Source organism: Brachyhypopomus gauderio, chromosome 19 (assembly GCF_052324685.1).
Source record: "Brachyhypopomus gauderio isolate BG-103 chromosome 19, BGAUD_0.2, whole genome shotgun sequence".
NCBI lineage: Eukaryota > Metazoa > Chordata > Actinopteri > Gymnotiformes > Hypopomidae > Brachyhypopomus > Brachyhypopomus gauderio.
In genome coordinates this window covers 15,935,197-15,956,513 of record NC_135229.1, presented here as the reverse complement: position 1 = coordinate 15,956,513, position 21,317 = coordinate 15,935,197, and the positions used below count along the sequence as shown (strand labels likewise).

At 41.9% G+C, this 21,317-nt stretch overlaps 3 protein-coding genes across 10 annotated transcripts in view; 2 read left to right on the top strand and 1 right to left on the bottom strand.

Moving 5' to 3' along the window:
• LOC143482796 (myelin basic protein-like) overlaps positions 1 to 5,309 on the top strand; it is a 78,446-nt gene extending 73,137 nt beyond the window's left edge. Inside the window, exon 4 of the mRNA XM_076981330.1 lies at positions 4,945 to 5,309. Within this exon, the coding sequence (XP_076837445.1) occupies positions 4,945 to 5,225 (281 nt within the window). The 3' untranslated portion in view covers positions 5,226 to 5,309. The remainder of the gene's footprint in view (positions 1 to 4,944) is intronic.
• Positions 5,310 to 5,313: 4 nt separating this feature from the next.
• On the top strand, positions 5,314 to 17,412 carry mbpb (myelin basic protein b). Of its 4 annotated transcripts, XM_076981328.1 has the most exons (7): positions 5,314 to 5,447; positions 10,315 to 10,419; positions 10,565 to 10,591; positions 11,127 to 11,156; positions 12,133 to 12,219; positions 12,316 to 12,339; positions 15,972 to 17,412. In XM_076981328.1, the coding sequence occupies exons 1-6, from the start codon at positions 5,328 to 5,330 to the stop codon at positions 12,316 to 12,318; spliced, it is 372 nt and encodes a 123-aa protein (XP_076837443.1). In that variant the 5' UTR covers positions 5,314 to 5,327; the 3' UTR covers positions 12,319 to 12,339; positions 15,972 to 17,412. The 4 variants fall into 4 exon arrangements, with proteins under 4 accessions (XP_076837443.1, XP_076837444.1, XP_076837441.1 ...); XM_076981329.1 differs by lacking the exon at positions 11,127 to 11,156; XM_076981326.1 differs by lacking the exon at positions 12,316 to 12,339.
• The window catches only part of LOC143482793 (zinc finger protein 236), a 63,076-nt gene continuing 57,848 nt past the window's right edge, over positions 16,090 to 21,317 (bottom strand). For all 5 annotated transcript variants that reach the window (XM_076981320.1, XM_076981319.1, XM_076981322.1 and 2 more), the window contains 3 exons: positions 20,921 to 21,050; positions 20,259 to 20,432; positions 16,090 to 18,462 (listed from right to left, as the gene is read on the bottom strand). In XM_076981320.1, the coding sequence (XP_076837435.1) occupies positions 18,290 to 18,462; positions 20,259 to 20,432; positions 20,921 to 21,050 (477 nt within the window). In that variant the 3' untranslated portion in view covers positions 16,090 to 18,289. The remainder of the gene's footprint in view (positions 18,463 to 20,258; positions 20,433 to 20,920; positions 21,051 to 21,317) is intronic.

Sequence of the window (21,317 nt, the reverse complement as noted above, 5' to 3'; positions counted from 1 at the left end):
GCACCATTCCTCACAGAATAGTGCAGCTTTTGTCCTGCTGTCTGAGGCTGTGACACGGAGAGCAAACCCACAGCAGAAGCAGCTTGCATGCTGCCACCCACTAAATTAGCGTTAAACTAACTCTAGTTACAGCAGTTTGGGGCTTTCAGCAAAGACATAGCTATTACGATTCTGAACCAAAAGCAGCAGTGTGGGCACAGTGTAGGTACCGTGTGGGGACCGTGTGGGTACCGTGTGGGGACAGTGTGGGTACCGTGTGGGGACAGTGTAGGTACCGTTGGGCACAGTGTAGGTACCGTGTGGGGACAGTGTGGGTACCGTGTGGGGACAGTGTAGGTACCGTTGGGCACAGTGTAGGTACCGTGTGGGGACAGTGTAGGTACCATGTGGGGACAGTGTAGGGACTTGCTGAGCCTGAGACAGTTAACGATGTCCTTCATTGGACAGAGCCACAGTGATGCATGCTGGGCTACCATTGGCAGACTGAGAGTCTGATCGTGGTGGGATCTGTTTGTGTAGCCATCTGATCACATAATAGTCTGATCATGTAGAACTTTGACCATGTTGAGCTCTGATTATGTAGAGTCTGATCATGTGGAGGTATGATTATGTGGAAGTTGGGCCGATCCAGTGTTTAGTTCCGATCCGATACCGATATATAACTGTCAATACAGATACCGATACAAATACCGATTTATGGGCTCTTTAGTTCAGGGGTTCTCAAGTCGTCTCAGCCCGGGACAACCCACATTTTCTCACTGCCATTAAGTCGCGACCCAGTTTTATACAATACAAATATTATAAAAAATTAAATGGGTAAACAATTGGTGGTTACCATGGCAACAGGATTGGCTTGCATGCTGGGCTCCAGACAAAAAAATGACTCAAGGAGCCAGTAGCTCCTAAAAGGAAAAAATCAGGCGACTTTTTCTTGGCGCCATAATAATATACAAACTAATAAGCATTGCAACACTCACATCAGGTCAGCTGTTATTTAGGATCTCTGCCATCCAACATGACTGATGTGTTTCTCTTCCTTGTAACTGTGGTTAAGTTGGTGTAATGTTCACACATTCAGAATTAGACACGTTATTTTAAATGTACTACTGTCGCCATCTACAAATTACCTTAACATGGATGAAAGTGCTGGTCGTAAAGGCCCCAGAGAACTGCACACTGCGCATTTTAAATGATCCTTTATAAGATAAAAACAAGTTGTATACTTATTAAATGCACATTTTGTCAAATATTTCAATAGCTTTTAAAATGTCCATCATAAGAGCATAAAACAAGTTATAGTACATTAAATGCATCCTAATCAACAACCTTGTTTTGTGGACTTATGCTGGACCGTTTAAAAGCTTTTGAAATATTTGACAAAAACTGACCTCCACACATTGGTGCAAGGTATAAATACCCATCTTTTAGTTGTAGGTTGTAATTTAGGATGCACCTAATGTAATACAACGTCTTTGGTGGTCTTAGATGGACCATTTAAAAGTTATTGAAATTATTGCAAAAAACAGAGTGCGCAGTGCTCTGGGGCCTTTACGACCGCCACTTGCGTCCATGTTAGACTAACTTTTAACTTAGTTATTGAAGAAAAAATTCTGAATATGCAAACGTTAAACGAACTTTACCAAGTTTCCTAGTATGCATATGAGTGACTTTTGATCCCATTAATATTAACTTAAAACTATGTACAGTTATAAAGGAGTGTGTTCTCTTATGGTCCGACAGAGATGTAGACTGTGAAAAAATCAGATATTTTTGTCTTCGCGATTTTCAACAATGCTTAGTGCTAAAGTTTCAGCTCGGAATCCCGCCTTTGTTGATGGGCAGAGACGAATATGTGAGTGGGAGCTACAGCATATCGATTAACTTTTAAAATACAAACTCAAAAGAAAATGGGGGATATTTTTACAAAGACAAAAAATCTTCACCCATAAAAAATAATGCCGTTGTATCCCTTGTCACCACTGGCGAGGGAAATAATTATATTACTCGCAAATTACCGTAATATTTATGGTCATGATTGCGACCATTTTAGTCACAGTCTGGATCCCTGGCACATGTCTCTGTCTTTTTTCAAGATAAAAGATGAGTACAAAATTAGCCTATAACTTTTTTTTACAAGCTGTCCGCGACCCACCCAGAACGTGTCCGCGACCCACCAGTTGAGAATCACTGTTTTAGTTCATTATCACTGACGTTTATCAGCCAGCTGCAGACTGAAGCTGCTGGGGGTTGAAGGTAAACTGTGGAGTCCGGATCACTGGTGCGTTTCGTGTTAACGTTACGGAGTTTTTATTGTCCAGCTCAAGCTGCGGACTGGAAAATGGATCGGTAAGAGGATTGGCTGCATTCGCACGATATCCGATACGTTAAATTACGTCAATATCGGCCCCAATACCGATATTGTATCGGATCGGTCCCATCTCTAATGATTATGTGGAGGTATGATCATGTAGAGATCTGGAGTGCGTTTCTCAATAACGAATGATCTTAGAAACTTACGAACAACTTTAAGAACGCAAAATTTACGAGTGTTTACCAAAAGTCTTCTTAGTCTCCCAATTTACGAACGAGTTCTAAGTACTAAGTCTGCATCTCAACTGGAAAAGCTCTGCTAGTAGAAAACCGAACCACCGATTTACATTCATTTTTTCATTATCACGACGCAAAAGTATCATTGGCAAAATGACAATCATAAAAACTAACAACTAATAAGTGTTGAAATTTCAAGTATAAGAAAAAGGGTTTAAGGGTAACCCCAAATTTACGAGTGTTTCCCAAAACCCTTCGTAGTCTCCTAACTTACGAACGAGTTCTAAGTAGTTCTTTAGATCTCCGCCTCTGCATCTGCACTGCAAATGCTCCGCTAGTCGAAAACCGAACCACACAAAATTGACAATCATAAAATACTAATAAATGTTAAAATTTCAAGTATAAGAAAAAAATGAGTAGAACATAAATGATTACCTTTGCAATTCTGACCGATCACAGGCTTTTATCAAGGCTATAAATAGGGCACACAATTAACCTTTCACACGTTATTCAAAATCGTGGCAAACAAGCAGAGAAAATGAAACTTTCTGTCGAGTGAACTGAGCCAAAAACAAAAGTAGACTGTTTTCAAAAGCTTGAGGAAGTTCCTCAAATTCAGAAAAAAAAACAAAACAAAAATGGAACGATATTGCCAAGAATATCAGTGCATGTTAAGAGATCAGACATGGCATGTGGCATGACTTATGTAGTCAAGTCAAAAATAAGGGGACAGAACTCAGAAAGAAGAAGGATAAGACTGATGAAAGTCAAATGTCCACAAGTGCCCTTACTGTTGGAGTATATAGCTTCAGAGTGGATACCCACTGTCATCTAGTACATGTCCACCATTACATGCACCGTCCCTAGCCATCTGACACACTCCAGAATTGGTCCAGATGAAGGAGTCATGAGTACTCCCAGGACACTTGGCCACAATGTCCATAAAGAGGCCTTGGTGGTTGTGTATTACTTGTATATTCAAAGCAGAGAAGCCTTTATGGCAGATGTAGATTGGGCTCAAGAGGCTCTGTGGGGATCAGAGTGCCGTCCACTGCACCAACAACTCCAGGAATGTTTACAATTGCATTTATTTACAAAATTTTATATATATTGCTGCATGGCGAAGCAATGCTTTAGTAACAGCATGCACACATTTAGATACGTCAGCTTTGCTTAGTCCGTGGGCATCACCAACAGTCTGCAGAAACCCACCTGTGGCATAAAATCAGAGGGCTGCCAGTAACTGCATTGTGGAGCTAAGGGCAAAATTCTGCATTGAGGCGAACTACATGGCTTTGTGGATTACATCGTCTTCTTAAATTATGTCTTCTATTCAAAGCCAATACTCTTTGAAGAGCTGCCATGTTCATCATAGAACAATTGCTAGCCTTAATCTAAGTTACTTATATGAGCTACCAATTAATCAATCAATTTTATTGGTTAAGTTAAAGCAAGCTTAATAGGCCAACTTGTAGCCATTTCTTTGCAAAGAATATATTAATTGTGAAAGTCTGAAATGCTGTTGACTGCACGATGATGAATGGAGAGATTTAATAAAATATTGGGAACATATCAGCTAATGCTAAATAATTCAAAGTAGGAGATTTGATTTTTGTTTACACTTAATGTGGTATATGCAATGTAATTACTTCAAAAGATAACATACAACATAAACGCAAATGTTGTAATATAAAATAACATGTTTGTTAAAACCAGCGTGAGTGAAATTAGCATCCTCTTTACTTTTTGAGGTAGAACTGCACGTGAGCTTCGAGTTAAGAAGTACTTAGTGAGTTACGAATGGGTCAGAATATTCTTAAGTTATGAACGACTATAAGTAGGAAGTAAGTTACGAAGAGTTTCTAGAAACACTTGTAAATTTAAGAATATTCGTACGAGGTTTATACTTACAGTTACAAACGTTTTGGGAAACGCATCTCTGATCATGTGGAGGTTTGATTATGAGGAGGTATGATCATGTAGAGATCTGATCATGTAGAGATCTGATTATGTACAGATCTGATCATGTAGGGCTCTCATTGTGAAGCACTCTGGCCATCTAGAGGTCTAATCATCTAGAGCTCTGATAGTGTCCAGTGATATAGAGGAAGATTGTGTAGGGGATCGATCATGTATGGTTGATTGTATAGGGGTCTCATGTAAGGCTGACAATGTAGGCGTCTGATCATGTAAGGCTGATAATCTAGGGGTCAGATCATGTAGGTCTGATTATGTTGGGCTCGGCAGTGGATGCTGCTGAGTAAATGTGAGCTGTGCTTTGGCTTCAGAAGACACAGAGGTGCTGACAAAGGGCTGCGTTGTGCTGGGTGAGAGGGCTCTGTTCTGTTCAGTGTGTGGCAGAGGCCACTGTGGTCTAACACTTGTCATTTCTTTCAGGCCTGAATGAACCAGATGTCAACCAGAACAAAGACCGCTCCAGCAAGAGCACAGGGACGGCCGCCTCCACCTCTCTGCACAGCAAGGACCAAGCCAATCCAGCAGACCCTGCTTCAGAGCCACGCCCCCACTTGGCCCGCCTCTTCTCCCGAGATGCCCCGGGCCGCGAGGACAACACCTTCAAAGACCGGCCTTCGGAGTCAGACGAGCTGCACACCATCGCGGAGGCTGGAACTGGAGCTGACGACGCGTCGGACAACTCAGACCAGGACGCAGAATAGACCTTCATTTCTACGTCCCCTTCCCCTATATCTGTCCCAACACACCATCTCTGACCCTGTGAACACCTGAGTCGCCACACCGAACTGAGTGAACACATCGCTATGGCATCTGGAAGCTCTTCAGGACAGTCCGGCTTCAGGCTGGGGCGGAGCAAGAAGAGTCCCGGCGTCCTGGACCAGATCGGGAAGTTCTTTGGAGGGGACAAGAAAAGGAAGGGAAAGGTGAGGAGAGATGGGCTCGTTTAAACACACTCTGCACGTCTCCGGCTTGCAGAGTTTTAGGCTTTGGTCACGTTGGGTTCGGGCTGCAGTGCTGGTGGAGTCGAATCTCCAGAACCCGTTCATCTCTGCGTTGTTTTGGGTTTGATTTTTTCTCCTTTTTTGCATGTTTTGATGAGATGCTGTAAGCGTTGGTTGTGTATAGAGGCACTGGGTGTGGTTTAGGAACCTGAGCCAAGAGCAGCTGTTGGCAACTACTTTTCTTTCCTTCTTTATTGTCAATTCAATATGCGATTAAGAAACAGCAGTTTATTTTAATCTAAATAAATGGTCAGGATAATGTGTCATGCCTGTCTGAGAGGTAACTGAGGTCATTTCATGATTTTGTTGTTTATTGCTGTCCATCTGGACATACAGAGGAATTATTTCTGTCCTGATTTTTCATTTTAATCACAACCATATCAATGATACTATGATAACAGCAGGAACTATAGTGTTTGTAGAGCTTTTCAGGGTCAAGATGAGATGAGTTCAGATTTGGTGTTGAGAGGTCATTCTGCTGCAGTAAGGGTGTGTTTGGTGTCTCAGTGCACGAGTTTTCAACTGTATGTAATATTATGGGTACTTCAGAATCCAAGAAGCTGTTTATGTTGTGAGGAGCGGATGTACGTGGAGCTGGGGTGCATGTTCTTCAGAGGGTCGTGGGGTCCTAGAGCCCTTGTGTAGAGTGTTGAGCTGCCTTCTGCTGCTGCAGCCAGCCTGCAGGAGTTAGCCCAGCACCTCTGCACTCACGCGTGAGGGTTGACCACCACACCCCAGCTGGTTAAGGCTCTAAACACTTTTCTAATGGATTTTCAGTCTGTTTCAGACATAAGCATTTTGTATATTGTTGAGTGTCTCTGTGTTCTCTCTAAATATGCAATTATCTGCCTTATGCCGTAAGCTAAGTTGACAGATTGTGGGTTAGAGGTACTGTGGTACACTGTGGTACACTGTGGTACAATGTGGTACAATGTGGTACACTGTGCACAACTATAAGATGCAACAGGTATAAATCTGTTTTACTGAACCAGTCAAGTTTACACTTAACATGAAAATTCAGCTTGTGTCAAAAGCACAGAATACCAAACTTCATTCACACTTCCTATTATCTGAGAATTTTATACTTGTTATATGTTAATGATTAAAGTCTAAATTTGCAGATTTCTAAGGTGTAGATTTCTATGTCAGATTATATTACAGTGGTATAAAGCAGTTTACCAAATGTATATTTTAAACCCACCTCAAAAGTGTCCTACAACAAACTATAAACAAACAAACTAAAAATATTCTTTTAAGAATTTGGTTTTATATTATGGTCATGAACAGTAAATAATAAGAATAATTAGTAATAATCAAATCAGTTCAATATCAGTGCTCATCAGAGACCAATTATGATCTGTGTTAGACTAATCTTGTCTGTTTTCTTTCACATTCCACTGTACTTACAGCCTTTACTCCATAACATAGTATATAATATAATATAACAATACAAGCTTATAATCTCTATGCTTTGACATTCACTGCTGCATTTACTTCTTTCCACTGGGGAAACGACACAAAGGAGTTCAAATCAGAGTCAAATCATTGTTCATGTTTTTCCCTACATATGTAATATAAATACACATATATTTGTATTACAATTATAAATTATATATGAAAGGGTCAGCTGCTAATGCAATTTTGTGACTAACAGTTGATGTTTTATCAGTATTTGTATCTTTATCTAACTGGAATTTGATATTTTCTTTTCTTATTCTCTTTGTAGTGTTTCTTTCTTTCTCTTTGTAGTCAATACTGAGAGAAGCACAACAGAGGCAACAAAACCAAATCAGTTCAGGACTCAGGACATGAATATGGGACTTAAAAACTGATTCAGTTGTCTGAATCAAAGGGTCACTAGTGGAAAGTTCATCTTTTGTGTTCACATTTATCAAGTGCCACATCAAGTGTCACTTGTCCGGAAATATGTGACCCAGTTGTTGATTTATTTTTCCTTGTGATTTAAAAATTAATTTGTAAAATTAATAAAAGCAGAGATTCAGTATGTGGAGGTACTGTGTCTCTGGGCAAGACTGAGAAATGTATATCCCAAACAAAAGTGGCTTCTTTATCCTGGAACACATCAGTGTGCAGAAAGGGCACACACAGAATATATTTGTATCAGTGTTACTTTTGATTTTTTTAATAATAACTGCATATGCTGAAATCCATCATGATTTCCTAATATAAAAATAATTTTAGATCTGTTCATGATTTTGATGCTTTTTGAATGTTTTTTTTTTCAAGCCTGTGCACAATGATATGGATCAGGCTGATGTGTCTTAATGTCAGAGCTAACAACAACAGTGCCAAACCCTGTGCATCACAGCCCTTTTGTATGGCTTTGAAATTAATTCAGTGCTTGCCTTAACCTCCTGTGTGGTGTGAAACCGCCCTCAGAATGTCTCTAAACTCACGTTGTTCTGAGCTTTCCCAGATTTTGCTTGATTAAAGCTGTGTAAGCAGAGCTGTGTGTTTGTGTTCTCTCTAACAGCCGGTAACAACCTCACTTCGACTGATATGGTGCAATGAGTGCAAAGAACAGGCACAGGTGCAGTCCAGTGTGTGTGCATGTGTGTGTGTGTGTGTGTGTGTGTGTGTGTGTGTGTGTGTGTGTGTGTGTGATGAGTTAATATTTACCATGACATTGTATTTTTAAAATGTTTTTATTGTTTAGATCTATAGTTTATGAGAACTGTAGTGCAGATGAGTGACTACCACATTCATATTTATATACCAAGATACAAGCACCAGTTCATTCAGACAAAAACAAACAAAAACACTTATTAGTAAACCAAATAAATGGTTATTTTGTCTGCATTGCAACAAATGGTTTTATGCTTTAGTTCTGCAACTCTTTTTCCATTATGATGTAAATTACTCAGAATGTTCATACTGATGTAATTTTCCCTCAAGAAATCAGAGTTAATGAGAGAATCATTCTTAGGTTTCATGAGGTGCTTTGAAGACATGAAGCCTGATTTACCTTCTAGTGATTGACAAATACGGGACTTCAGATTCACTTTTGAAATCAATGTTAATTTAGCGGAATTTGCTTAACATCACATGCCCCTTTTAATATGCTCCACTCCTGAGCCTTGTGCAGTTTTCCTCTGAGACAAAAACCTCCATAAAAAGCTGTTTACATGTTCTGACTTTGTTGACAGATGAGCACGTTTCAGAAGAGCTGCTTTTGAATGCTGTGACATCAGCAGCAGGACATGATGTTCCCAACACTGAGTCTCAGTGATCTAATCTATAATTGTCAGTGTTAAGGTGGGGATTGTGTTCATCCAGGTCTAAGTTCTGACCCTCTCTGCAGCCTTCCATGGACAGAGCGCTCATTATGAGTTAAGGGTGGTTCCTTTCGAGTGCTCAGTAAGGAACAGGCTGTGACCCCTGAGGAGATGGGAAGAAAGCAACCAGCTAGAGTTGTCATCAAAGGTGGAGGTGACAGGTAGGAATACAGCAGGTAGGAATACAGCAGGTAGGAATACAGCAGGTAGGGAATACAGCAGGTAGGAATACAGCAGGTAGGAATACAGCAGGTAGGGAATACAGCAGGTAGGGATACAGCAGGTAGGAATACAGCAGGTAGGAATACAGCAGGTAGGGAATACAGCAGGTAGGAATACAGCAGGTAGGGAATACAGCAGGTAGGGAATACAGCAGGTAGGAATACAGCAGGTAGGGAATACAGCAGGTAGGGAATACAGCAGGTAGGGAATACAGCAGGTAGGAATATAGCAGGTAGGGAATACAGCAGGTAGGAATACAGCAGGTAGGGAATGCAGCTGTCTTGCCTGCTGTGCTGCAGACCAGAGCAATCGATCATCTTTGACGCTCAGAGATGAACGAATGATGACAGCCATCCTCAACAACCTCCCATGACTGAAATTCAGACAGAGGCAGCCAATCCTGCTGCAGCCTTGAGATCCTGACGTAGGCCGGCGTGTCCCTCCTCATCATCTTCATCACCACGGGGCGGCGCTGTCGCTGGGTCTTCACCACAATGAACTAGGATATGAAACTGTGTCACGTTCACAAGCACAGAATCTTATTATTAATATTATTTTCTCAATTGCCAAGACACATTTCCTGAAATCCTCCATCAATTTCTCCAAACTGTAAACACAAAACCCAATTCACACACTAAATTCACAACACCTCTGACTCTTCCTGCAAAACCAAACTTGCCTTAAAACAGTTCAAGCTCAAAACCAAACAATGTTGTCAAATCAGGCCTCAAGTCAATCAAAATGAAAAACAGTCATTACACATAACAATAAAGGAAAAAGGAAAACACAATGATCAGATTAGATCAGATCAGATGTTGTAAAAATAATCGTTATTATCCACAAAGGAAAATGCTGCTTCAAAACAAAACTCTTGTTTAGCAAAAATGAGTCTCTTGCTAAAACGGTGAATAAAGTATTAGCTGTTGAATCATTCATCAGCCATAATTTAAAAGTGTCTCTTTTTCTTAATTCAAGTATTTGATAATTTAAGTGTTTGAAATCCTGCAGTGTTCCTCGTCATATTCTAGTGCTTTATAGAGCAGATTTGACAAAGTTTTTAAGGCTTAATTTGCTAAAGTAAGTTTTAAACTTGGCTTGTCAGTAGAAACATCACAGCATGCTCCTGTAAAGAAATCAAGGAGTCTAGAAGTCGTGTTCTGATTGGTCTGACTACCTTAGAAACCTCTAAGGTCTCTAATCAGGAGGGGGGTGAGTGTACTTACCAAACACACTTCCTGTCTGACTCCCAGACACTTCCTGTCTCTTTGCAGGGCTCCTTCCGTGGGGCCCTTTCTGCCTCCCCCCAGAGGGCAGCTCATTCTTCCCCTCGTCGTCGTGGTGACGGGAGCAGTGTGGCACAGTTCTTCAGGTCCATCGTAAGTGTCTCTCATCTGTCTGCCTTGTCTGTCTGCTAACCTACTTAAAACATCTTAAAATGAGCATTAAGACTTTAATTTTTTAAGGACCACTGCTCCTGTAAAAGCTTTTACAATCCAGACATGCTTGTGTTTTGATCCCCAGGTGTCTCCTGCCCCTCCCAAGTCTAGGGTAAGTGTAGATTTATCTTGCATTTATTAGCACAGCAGCATTAGAGCCATTCAAACAGTTTTTACTTTACTATTCATTTTAGTTATAATACAACTACATCTCCCACACACAGTGATTTAAAGTGGCTACACTGATCATCGCTCACCACCATCACCAAAAGACCACCATCTTTATACCTAATATTTACTCTGTATGACAATAAAGATTAGTCCCTATTTGTATTTCAGCTGGTTTAGGAGTAAATGATAGTTCATGGATAGTAAATTAATAAGAATTTGTTTCAGTTTCTCATCAAATTCCTTTGATCAGTTTCTGAACAGTGGACAGGCTAAGTTTGACCTACATGAAGGGAAGAATAAACCAGTATCAATAAATAGGGCCTGTGTGTCATTTGACTGTGCTGTGTTTAGTTCTGTGCTGGCACTGTTTTCCTGCTGTGTGTATGCTGTCTACCTGTGAGCTCATCGCACCACCCTCCTCCGCCTGCCTGTAACATCACCTCTCTTCTCCTGTCTCTGCCTGTCTCTCTGTACAGTGGCGTGTTCTCACAGCAAAGCTAGGCCTGGTAGGTGACACTAGAATAATACAGGAAGGGTTGGGCGCATTGGTGCTGTTAGATCCTGGATGAGTTAGATCTGTGGGTGTCCCGAACACGAGGCCAAGCCTCCGTCGTGCTGATCACTCTTATTTTTAAATCTGTGCTGAGTATTAGCCGCCTGCTGGCTAGCCCAACCCCACTCTTCTGTTCCTCATTCTCAGTAAGGGGTTTATCTAAATTAAATAGAAAACTATGTGAGAATAAGGAACGGGGGGCAGAGAGACAAAATCAAGCGTTTTTTCTCTTATGAACTAAAATGGTCCTCGTGAACGGGGAGCAGGATCTTTAATAGCTTAATTTAAAAAGTTAAAAAATGCAAAGAGGAAACATAAATAGAAATACAATGACAAAACCTAAAACTAAATGTATTATTAAAATAAACATAATAAAATTCCTAAATGTGCTTGAAGTATCACGACTGTTCATATTTTTTGATGACATATCCAGAGCTGTGTTGTCCATTTACCTAAAACCGTATTTTTTGTTCCTTATTTTTATTTCACACATTGGACAGATACATCGAAAACGTGTTTCTTTTCCAGAGTAAGTTAACAGCCTGATGCCTGATGGAAACTCTGGATCTAGTTCAACCTTTAGGTCCCACTGCGTCTGTTCCCCGTCTTAGAAGGATGTAGATAATGCTCAGTGCTACGTAAATCTGCCCTTTTGAATTTCTGACAGAACCCCAATAAATACATAAATACCGCAAACAAACAAACATGCAGTGTGTTTTTTGCACCAACCTTTGTTACTAACTAGCCTTTACAAGTGCAAAAATACTGCACCACACTGGATAGGTCTCAGCTGAAATATCTCACGGCCCCACTGGTCAGAAACTCCAGCACCTCTGACCCTGGGTGTGTGGACATGTGTGCGGACATGTGTGTGGACATGTGTGCATTAGGAGAACGTTGTAATGCGCGCGTTGTGCTGCCATCCGCAGGGAGCACAGAAGACTCACGGCGCGGGAAAGACCCAGAAAGGACGCAGCAGCGACGGCCAGGGAACCCTGACCAAGATCTTCAAAATGGTAATTATGTAGAAAATGTACACGCAGACGTTCTTGTTTTTAATGATGGTGATGTGAGTATTAAACCCATCAACATATGCTCTCTCCTCACCTCAGTGACGTGAACCTTCATCAGGACCAGTGAGTAAAACGAGTGCGCTTAGCTTTTCATTACGTTTTTTTTTCTTTGGCCAATCAATCAATCAAATTTTATTTATATAGCGCTTTTTACAACAGTTGTTGTCACAAAGCAGCTTTACAAGTGCCGAGTCCTAGCCCCCAGTGAGCAAGCCAAAGGCGACAGTGGCAAGGAAAAACTCCCTAGTTTTTTGCATGAGGAAGAAACCTTGAGAGGAACCAAGACTCAGGGGGGGAGCCCATCCTCCTCTGGCCGACACCGGTCACCATGACAACAACAACAATATAGACGCAAAAGATGCAAATAATGTCCATTTAGACAGAATATAAAAGATGTAATAATGTCCATCATGGTGTAGGCATCCGGTTAGGCAGGAGGTGGCCGGCCCAGGATGGATCGCTTGTCTCTCCTCATCTCATTATTCCTCAAGCAGGCGGGCAGCCATGTGGAGAAATGCAATACAAAATTAGCTCTGTATGAGGACATATACAGGACAGGTAAAATTATAAACATTTCTGGAGTGTGGCAGCAACTCCGGCACTAAGTTAAATTATTACAGCCTAGCTAAAAAAGGCAGAACCAGAAGGTAACAGGCATTCTGAGACAGGCTTGGGGGCATTCTGAGACAATGGCATCCGTCCACTGCACTGTCAACAAACTTGAGTGACCACGAGCAGTGACAGGATGACAGCATCAGCACCCCAGTCTACCATAAAACCCTTCATCTATGAACCCCTGGAACTGTACCTTTATCTAAGGTGGATATTAATTATCAAACGCTAAACTAAGTAAGTGGGTTTTCAACCTAGATTTAAAGATTGTGACTGTGTCAGAGTCCCGGACACATTTAGGAAGATTATTCCAAAGCTGGGGGGCCTTATAAGAAAAGGCTCTTCCCCCTGCTGTTACCTTGTTAATTTGTGGAACTAATAACAGACCAGCACCCTGTGATCTTAGTTGACGTGGGGGTTCATAGTAGGAAATAAGTTCCTGGAGGTATTCAGGAGCAAGCCCGTGTAGTGCTTTATATGCTAATAATAGAATTTTAAAATCAATACGAAATTTAACTGGGAGCCAATGCAGGGCTGATAGGACTGGACTGATATGCTGAAATTTTCTAGTTCTGGTCAGAACTCTAGCTGCGGCATTTTGAACTATTTGAAGTTTATTTAGATTCCTATTTGAACATCCTGACAGTAGTGAATTGCAGTAGTCTAGTCTAGAGCTAACAAAGGCGTGCACCAATTTTTCTGCATCATCCTGTGATAATGCATTTCTTAATTTGGCAATGTTGCGGAGATGTAGAAAAGCTATCCTAGTAGTATTATCTATGTATTTATCAAATGATAGGTCGGAGTCGAGTATGACGCCTAGGTTTTTGGCTACTGTGCCAGGTGTAATGGGATAGTCTGCAAGATTAAGCATTAAATTTGGAATTTTCTGTCTTGCAGCCTTAGGGCCCACAAGGAGAACTTCTGTTTTGTCCTCATTTAGTTGGAGGAAGTTTAGAGACATCCAGCATTTAATATCTCTTACACAGGCCTCAATTTTTCCTAAACTGAGTTTGTCATCAGGTTTGGCTGATATGTAAAGTTGAGTGTCATCCGCATAGCAGTGAAAATTGACACCATGTTTGTTTATAACTGTGCCCAATGGTAGCATATATAATGTAAATAATAGTGGTCCTAAGATGGAGCCTTGCGGGACCCCATATTTAACCATTGTACGTTTGGATGAAATATTATTGAGCTCTACAAACTGATAGCGATTTGTTAAGTAAGACTGAAACCATGAAAGGGCTGTGCCTGAGACTCCAACCCAGCGTTCTAACCTTTCTAGCAAGATCCTATGATCAATTGTGTCGAAAGCTGCACTAAGATCAAGAAGCACTAACAGTGATACATAGCCTTGATCTGACGCAAGGAGGAGATCATTTGTTACTTTAACTAATGCTGTTTCAGTACTGTGATGGGGCCTAAAACCAGATTGGAACTTTTCAAATATGTTATTCCTATGCAGATATAGGCATAATTGCTGGGCAACAGCTTTTTCTATGATCTTAGATATAAATGATGTGTTTGAAATGGGTCTGTAATTAGATAGCACTGCATGTGGGATTCAGTGTCTTGATTTCATATAAGCATAAAGTTTCAAGCTATAATCACACTTGTAATCGTGGGGGGACAGACGCCCATACACTTCTCAGTAGAATTAAGTTTGATGAAACAATTCACGTTGAACATTCACAATTTTTTTAAGTATGTTTTACATTCAAAGCTGGCGTCACAGGTGCTCCACAGATTCGGTGTATTCACGGTAACTAATGTCTAATACGTGCCAGCGGCTAATGAACCTGTTTAGGTCTGTCTGATGTATACATAATGAATACAATTTCTAGCCATTCATTTAGTACTGGTTCTCCTCAAGGGGCACATGCTTGTGGGCTAATCTGCTTTTAAAGGCAAAGCTTCCTTTTCATGTTGGATTTTATTATTAATTAATTTGATTTTGATTTCATCCATTTTTTCTGAGCTATTTTTAATTGCTCGGTTTAGTTTGTGCTGCGCAGATCCAGTACTTTAGCTTAGCTTTAGCTACTTTAGTTTAGCTTTAGCTACAGAAAGGAAGACTCCAGAAGAGGCAGAAGAGTTGTGGTGTGGAGACTCTCCTCTCCTCTTCTTGACTGCTAGGCTGCTCTTGTGCATTTAGGGAAAGTTATAATTTCAATTATTTACATTCACATTCTGAATGTAAGCTGAAGGGGGGGGGGGGGGGGGGGGGGGTTGTTTCCCACTGTCTCTCAGGTTGTGACATGTAGATACATATTTAGCAGCGAGGGGGGCGCTGTGTCCCCCTCCTAGAATGATTTTTAGTTGTTCAGTTTGTGTTAATGTTTGGAAGCTTGGGATTATCTTTATGAATTTGTGTGTGTAAATTTCTCGTGTTCTCGTGATTTTTTTGCATTGTAGGAGAAAGTGCATCTCTGTCTCGACCTCACCTGTCGTACAGTGACCACACAGCCTCTCTCTCTCCGAGTTAGCCTCTCTCTCTCTCTCTCTCTCTCTCTCTCTCTCTCTCTCTCACTTTGAGTCAGCCTCTCTCTCTCTCTCTTATTCTCTCTGAGTCAGCCTCTCTCTCTCTCTCTCTCTCTCTCACTTTGAGTCAGCCTCTCTCTCTCTCTCTTATTCTCTCTGAGTCAGCCTCTCTCTATCTCTCTCTCTCACTCTGAGTCAGCCTCTCTCTCTCTCTCTGAGTCAGCATCTCTCTCTCTCTGAGTCAGCCTCTCTCTCTCGCTCACTCTGAGTCAGCCTCTTTCTCTCTCTCTCTCTCTGAGTCAGCCTCTCTCTCTCTCTCTCACTCTGAGTCAGCATCTCTCTCTCTCTCTCTCTCTCTCTGAGTCAGCCTCTCTTTCTCTCTCTCTGAGTCAGCCTCTCTCTCTCTCTCTGAGTCAGCCTCTCTCTCTCTCTCTCTCTCTGAGTCAGCATCTCTCTCTCTCTGAGTCAGCCTCTCTCTCTCTCTCTCTCTCTCTCTGACTCTGAGTCAGCCTCTCTCTCTCTCTCTCTCTCTCTCTCTCTCTCTCTGAGACAGCCTCTCTCTCTCTCTCTGAGACAGCCTCTCTCTCTCTCTCTTGCAGGGAGGAGCCCGTGCTGCTTCTCCAGCCAAACGCTGAGCTCCCCCTTCTGCCGTCATTTGAAGATCAGGACCTGAAAGAAGAAAAAAGACAAGGATGGAAATGTTTTTTTCAACTTACATCTTTTCCTGCTCTCCTACACTAACGCTGAACATCCTCATGCCCCACTGCCCCAGTGATGGGGGGCTTTATGTAAATTCTACCCCCTCCATTCAGCCAGACCCCATTGTTACGGTCTTTGTCTTACTGACCTCCAGCCTTAATCTGCCTGGACGTTTGAGGTGTGTCCTCCCGTAGGTCCTCCCAGTGTTTGCGTCTCTGGCTCTGTCCAGGCTGCTTCTGTCTCGTGTCTGTGTTTACGTCCTGCAGAAACAGACACACGAGTAACACGTTTTCTCAGCGCAGCTAGTGATAAACATAGATAACAGTTTTTAGGAGTCTCTCTACCAGTGCAATTGACCAGCTTTGTAGTTGTATGTTACCATGCATGGCTTCATGTCTGTCTCCCTTTGTGTGATATAGTCTTGTCTGAAATTTGTTTTCCTTACTGTGTCTTATAGGATCTGGCTGGTTGTGAACTGCAGTGTTCAGAAATATAAAACTACCCAACAGTCAGACACCTGTGAATAACTGAACTGTATTGTCTCTTGTTGATGTTCACTTTAATCATTGAGCTCTAAACTCGTAACAGATCAGTAAGGCAGTGAAGAATTAGATTTGGCTGTATATGGATTAACTGAATAAATTCTGGATTACACTGGAATGTTTTCTGAATAAACCATTCCAGCTCAGATGCACTGTGGCTGCCTCAAACTCCTCAACCCTGAATCCAGCACTCCCCCAGACTTCTAATCTCTGCCTCTTATACCAGAACAGAATAAACCCTGTACAAACTCAAACAGAACATGTATACAGCTAGCATATTCAAAGCCATAGACATTTGTTTTGTATTTGTCAGTAAGACTGCTAATCAAGTGATGGGACTCATTAAAAATGCAAAAAGGAGAAGTGTGTATTGCTTTATTCATTTGTCCAGGTCTGTGACAGGACAAGGTGGGGACAGGAAACACCATCATTCAGAACTGAAATTCTTCAGCAGAAACCTTCAACCTGGTAGCACCTCAAGCAACTTTAGTGTGTGTCCAAGTGTGTGTGTGTGTGTGTGTGTGGGGAGGGGGGGGGGGGGGGTTTGGCTATGTCAATGAATGTAGTTTTTCCCTTTGAGCCTCTGTGCTGTATATCACTAAGTAATGTATGCAAACCTTATACAAAGATATCAGGGGTGAATACAAAATATTAAATTTATCAAACAGTAACAAGACTTCTGTTCCTTTCTAAGTACTGTAGAATATGTGAAGACAAGTTAACATGGACTGCAAAATGATTTATTCTCACTTAATTTCACTTTAATTTCAATAAATGATGACTCACTTGTGTAAGCATACATTTGTAGTTCTGTATTGAATTACAACTGCCATCCAAGGACAGTCATGAAATGCAAATCAGCATAGTTACTGATTAATAATAGTAATAGACTTAGTTATTGAATAATTAGACTTTAATTTTAGTTTATTGTTTTATTACGGTACTAGTGAAACTGGTAGGATTAGATTAGCCTATTACGTTTTGTTGTCTCACCTCAGAATATTGAAATTCCAAACCAGTCAAACAAAATATACACAGTAAATTAAAAAAGGCCAGGTTTATTCTTAAATACCTCTGAACATTACAAAATAAGAGTCTGCCACAAAGTATACAGCTTCAGTTATATACACTAGCAAAGCATTCATTGAAACAAGAATATTTACAGAACGAGTGCAAGAGATTGAACCCTTAATCAGCTGTCCTGCGTAGAGAAGACTCATCTATAAACTATGTACAGTCAAGAGCTCTGGTTAAAAAAAAGCATTATACAACTTAACTCAGTATGAAATTCTAAGGTTTTGTAAAAGAAACCAGTCCTGATGTTAACGCTAGTTCACACAGCAAGCAGATCAACTATCATGAGTGCTGCGGTGTGAGCTGGGCCAGTCAGTTTGTAAATGGAAGTTGAGTGAGTGCTGGCGAACGCCGTCACCATGACGAGCTGCAGCAATGGCAACAGTGAGCTAACCAATCAGTGGAGGGGATGCTAGCCAATCAGTGGAGGGGAAGAGTGGGCTGTTTTGGGGAGGTCAAGGGAATGAGAGTGAGGAGAGTAGGGCAGACACATTAGGCAGCAAGTACACAAGTGTTGGGGGATGCATAAGAAGGGTGTAAGGGCACAGGGAATAGGTGTGCAGGCTGTAGATGATAAGGGTGTAGGGGTTAGGGTGTAGGGGTTAGGGGAAGACAGTGGGGATGGAGCACTGCCAGTCTCCAGCTGATTCCTGCACTGCTGCCGTGTCCAGATCCAGCCCTGATGGAGCCTCCTCAGTATGGGCGGAGTCCTGGGTTACCTTGGAGACATGGTCATCATTTGGCACCACCTCTCGCTCCACCTCCATCTGCTTACCTGTATACACACACACACACACACACACACACACACACACACAGGTTCCATTAACATTTGTACACTAAACTGTACCTGTATGGTGAACACAGCTGTCAGTGTGGATCCTGGTATAAAAACAGCCACACGTCTTCATATTCTAACTCATGTCACCATCAATTGTTTAGAATGGACCCAAACAGCTCAGGATTATTAAATGCATTTATATATGCGTAGTGGTCAAAACCCAGCTAAAGCCATACCACAGAAGAGCCTGTTTCACACTGCTTCATTATTCATCTAACTGATTAAAGAAACAAGAGGATTTCAACCATCTTCACTTTAGACATCAGTGATTGACGTCCAGGAGAGTAACACAGGTAATGATGCAGAGCAGCTCAGAAACACAACTCCATTATTACTGCCATTACAAGAAGGGCTTTCTCTCCCTCACACACACTCACGCACACACACATGCACACACACACACACTCACACACACACACGCGCACACACACACACACACGCGCGCACACACACACACAAACACACTCACGCACACAAACACACTCACACACACACACACTCACGCACGCGCACACACACACAAACACACGCACACGCACAAACACACTCACACACACACAAACACACTCACACACACACACACAAGCACACGCACAAGCACACTCACACACACACACACACACACACACACACACACACACACACACACACACACACACACACACACACACACACACACACAACCAGCCCACATACCTGCTGCTGTAGCTGCATGGTTCCCACAGTTAATTGTATCTCAACATGTCTTGAAATCTGTGCAGAGTAAAGCTTCTCTCTAAAACCCAACACCCCTCATTACTCTGCCCACACTCATTACTCCACCCCTCATTACTCCTGTGACTCCGCCCCCACTCATGACTCCACTGTCACTCACATTACGTAAATGTGATTTCTTAGTTTTTTTTTTTTTTTTTTTTTTATAATTTTTCAGAACTTTCAAGAAAACTTTTTTCACATGGTCATAATGGGGTATTTTGTGTAGAATTTTGAGGAAAGAGATTAATTTAATACAATTTGGAATAAAGGCTGTAATGTAACAAAATGTGAAATAAGTGAAGTGCGGGTATGAGAGTGGTGTGAGTGGGAAAGTACCCTGTTAAATGATAGACACAGTGATTTACCTCATGTATGACCCATCAAAACCATTTACTAGCAAGACCTTAATCAGCAAGAAGGAGAAACTCCCACTGTTGAGTTACACACACACACACACACACACACACACACACACACACACACATACACCCCCCCCCCCACACACACACCCACACACACACACCCCACACACACACACACACACCCCCCCACACACACACACACACCCACACACACACACACACACACACACACACACACACACACACACACACACCCCCCACACACACACACACACACTTCAGAGCCCCTACACTCCAGTTCCCTACCACCAGACCATGACTGCCCCAAAGGAATACAGTTCCTCTCTTGTGTCCTGACTATACTGATTCATTACACCAGCTGCACTATCCAGCCCTGTGTATGTATGACATTTGTATGTATGGTTTGTATGTATGACATTTGTATGTATGGTTTGTATGTATGACATTTGCATTGTATGATTTGTGTATGCGTGACAAACAAGGTATTATATTGAAAATATATTTTGCAATCAATTTCACTTTCATTTGAAGTGTGTAACATGGATAGAGAGATGGAGAGTGAGATAACCGTGTGTGTTAGATCATACTTACCATAACCATGAGAGCGTTTCATGTGCAATTTCATGTTGCTTTTCTGAGTGAAGTTGAGGCCACACACTTCACACTTGTAGGGCTTCTCACCCGTGTGTTTGACTGTGTGGACCTGCAGGGCACTCTTCTGGTTAAACGCCTTGTCACACTGTGGACATTTGAAGGGTCGTTCACCTGAATCAGGCACACGCACACACACCCACACACCTGTGAGAGCACGCTCAGTCCTGACCTTGAGGACAGAGCAGTGAGTGGAGTAGCGTTGTCTCACCAAACAGACATACATCACATCCTGCAGAGGTGTGAGAGAGGTGGATCACAGCTCGCGTTAAGACCTGCTATCTGTGGTTATTATAGCAGCTTCTACCTTCCCTCACTAAACTTTTTAATCAGCATTCTGTGGGAAGCTTTGAAAGTCCTTCATTCACTCCACAAAAGCACAAGGCAGCAGAACAGACTCCATACAAAATGGTGAACTGCACGTGTAATCAGTGGTACAGGAAACAGCACTGTGTTGAAAGAAGAATAATGATGATGATCATCACATTTAACACTCAACATTTTACTTGGACAGTACTGTGTGTTTTGTGTGTGTGTGTGTGTGTGTTTTGTGTGTTCATGTAAAGGAGAGTGTGTGTGTGTGAGAAAATGTGCAGTGTTACCTGTGTGTGTGCGTGTGTGTCTCTTCAGTTGGCTGGGTTTGGAAAAGGCTTTGTCACAACTGGAGCATTTAAACACACGAGGTTTCTGAGAACTCAGAGTGGGACCATTCAGATGAACAAACTCATGTTCCTGCAAACACACACACACACACACACACACACACACACACACACACACACACACACACACACACACACACACACACACACACACAGGAGAGAGGGACATAGAGTGGAACCATTCAGATGGACAAAGCTGTGCTCCTCACACCACTTACCCCAAAGCACAGACACACAAGAGAAGGGAAACATGTCATGGAAAAAAGAACATTTGCCTACTGAGAGACATTGACTTCATTACTAATACTGAGAGACATTGACTTCATTACTAATACTG

Bases quoted from the DNA above. Each gene is read 5' to 3' on its own strand.
- mbpb (XM_076981326.1), top strand. From the start codon at position 5,328: ATGGCATCTGGAAGCTCTTCAGGACAGTCCGGCTTCAGGCTGGGGCGG. The intron at 5,448-10,314 runs GTGAGGAGAGAT...GTCTCTTTGCAG, and splicing joins ACAAGAAAAGGAAGGGAAAG to GGCTCCTTCCGTGGGGCCCT. The intron at 11,157-12,132 runs GTAGGTGACACT...TGCCATCCGCAG, and splicing joins TCACAGCAAAGCTAGGCCTG to GGAGCACAGAAGACTCACGG.